Source organism: Penaeus chinensis, chromosome 11 (genome assembly GCF_019202785.1).
Source record: "Penaeus chinensis breed Huanghai No. 1 chromosome 11, ASM1920278v2, whole genome shotgun sequence".
Taxonomy (NCBI): Eukaryota; Metazoa; Arthropoda; class Malacostraca; order Decapoda; family Penaeidae; genus Penaeus; species Penaeus chinensis.
The window spans coordinates 17062364-17064863 of record NC_061829.1 but is presented as its reverse complement, the minus strand read 5'-3'; the positions used below and the strand labels follow the sequence as shown (position 1 = coordinate 17064863).

General features: G+C 30.8%; 1 protein-coding gene across 1 annotated transcript in view; it reads left to right on the top strand.

Moving 5' to 3' along the window:
* LOC125030722 (intraflagellar transport protein 56-like) overlaps window positions 1-2500 on the top strand; it is a 14004-nt gene that overhangs the window by 10371 nt on the left and 1133 nt on the right. Inside the window, exons 9-10 of the mRNA XM_047620967.1 lie at window positions 1812-1920; window positions 2256-2496. Of these exons, the coding sequence (XP_047476923.1) occupies window positions 1812-1920; window positions 2256-2496 (350 nt within the window). The remainder of the gene's footprint in view (window positions 1-1811; window positions 1921-2255; window positions 2497-2500) is intronic.

The following is a 2500-nucleotide window of genomic DNA, read 5'->3' as shown; positions in this document are numbered from 1 at the left end:
TACACAACATCTGCACCTGTGACTTTTTTATAATCAGCAAGATCACCACAAAAATGCAATACTGATTTTTTCCCACTTCTTTCTGAATTAGTAATTATGTAAGCATTTTAGGAAAATAGTTTGTGAATTTGGGATAATGAATTTGATCATACTAAAATAAATAAGAATAGGTTATGTGAGTAAACATTATGAGTAAGACCTGGGGCAACAATAGATTTTCTTCTTTTAAAGGCCCAATCTGTATCAATTACTAACATCTCTGGTCAATCCCCAAAGATATAAGTAAGCTACCTGTATCAGAAAAGTCTATTTTTTAAAGCTTTACTTTTCTTTTCATTGTTTAGACATATATAATCCTAGTTCTAGTTACTTCAGCTTGTTTTAAACATACAGTTGAATTTGAGAGCGAGTTCAGAAATGGTGTTAACCCAATGCAGGTGGGGAAAATTAATAAAAAATAAAAAATGGCTCTGCTAGTGTTTAGCTATACATGATTTCACCTTTCCTTGAATTGGCGGGAAAAATGTATTTTTTACTAGTGCTATGAATATCGATAGTGTTATTTTTATTATAAACATTATAATTACTATAATGTTATAACCATTAGTAACAGTAAAATAAGATAACGTAAAATATTTTCGTAAATCAAAGAAAAGGGTAAATGGGCAAGACAGGCAGTACTCATAATTAGCTCAATGGTGACTTAGTACAAGTGTAGCCATATATGTGTAAAAAGAATTAAACATGTAAACTCACAGTGGGCATGGCATACACATACACGTCATGCCCGTCGGAATTGGGTTAAAGAATCTCCATTGCCCTTTAATTTTGACATGTAAATGCACTATGTATCTCTCTGTATGAAAGCAAGTAGCAAAGAAGCATATTTGTTAGCCCATTCCAGCTTCATAAAATGTTGTATTACCCATCAGATCTATTCTTATAAATGGCTTTACAAGACCTGCAAAAATACCAAGAACTTTTTTATTAATTTCACTCATAGCTAAAGGGTAATTTAATGAAGTGTAAAAATACTGAAGTTCAGATATAATATTAGGATATTTTTTTATTGTTATTATTAAAACAAGTTTCATGTATGCATCTTGCTATCTTTAAATACAAAGGGTTTTCTTAAAAGTATATGTGAGTATAAACAAATATTTAGAAATGGTAGGGACTCTGGTACTTTCCTAACGTAATTATATAGTCTCTGAAAATAAGAAAGAAAAATGTTGCCTAGCATGTTCATGGATATAACAATGTACTTGAATATAACATAGGCATAAATATATTTCAGTAGATTTTTCATATATACACAATTGAATGGCTGTGTTTTGTTAGTTTTAATATTTTTAACAATAAATGCCTGGGATGACCAATTTTTACATTGTCAAGCATGGAAAAAAGTTGACTATATCAAAGTTAATTTGAAATGCAATTACAATGTCTATTTTAATAGTTTTATTCACTATTTCTTATTCAGATGAAATCAAAATATTAAGGTAGAGTAACAAGAATAAATTTTGATAAATGGATGATTTACATCTTATGTACAGATAAGATATAAACATATTTGTAAGATTATTAAAGTAAGTTGTTATAACACATGATATTACACTCATTTTCTGGTAAATGTCTATTATCATAGCCTTCATAAATTATTCATACTTCAGAAATTTCCATCACATCATCACAAAAGAAAAGAAATGTTTGCGGTACTAAGCAATATTATTTCAGCTGACATTTTTTCTTATTTTCACAGGCCAAGGCAATATTATTTCAGCTGACATGTTTTTTTCTTATTTTCACAGGCCAAGGCTGCAGTAGGAGACTTCAAAGAGGCAGAGGAAGTTTTTCTCCTCATTCAAAGTGAAAAAATAAAAAATGACTATGTGTACCTCTCTTGGTTAGCTAGATGCTGTAAGTACATTGTTCTTCAGCATTTGTTTTACTGATCTTGTCTTATTTGTGCGACATAATTTGCATTAATATATAATTTCTTTAGGGAAGTGTTGATTCTTCATTATGATTCAAGCCACTATTTAGTGTATCATTGCGTGAGATGTTCATGTCATTTTTCCAGTAATTCAAATGAAACCATTTAGGAGCTAACAAGGATTGCATTAAATATGTTATCATTGTAAAGATTTTTTTTTTCTTCTTCTTCTTCTTTTATTGTATAATTACTCTAAATTACCTTGTTTTCCAATCTTGATAAATGGTTGTAATAACTGCTTCTATCAAATATTTTTCAGATATCATGAACTGCAAGCCTCGAATAGCTTGGGAACTGTACTTAAAGATGGAGACATCAGCTGAAGCCTTCAGTCTGCTTCAGCTTATTGCAAATGATTGCTACAAGATGGGCCAGTTTTACTATGCAGCCAGAGCCTTTGATGTCCTTGAAAGACTGGATCCTAACCCAGAATATTGGGAGGGCAAACGTGGTGCTTGTGTAGGCATGTTTCAGATGATCATAGCTGGAAAGGAGCCAAAGTAA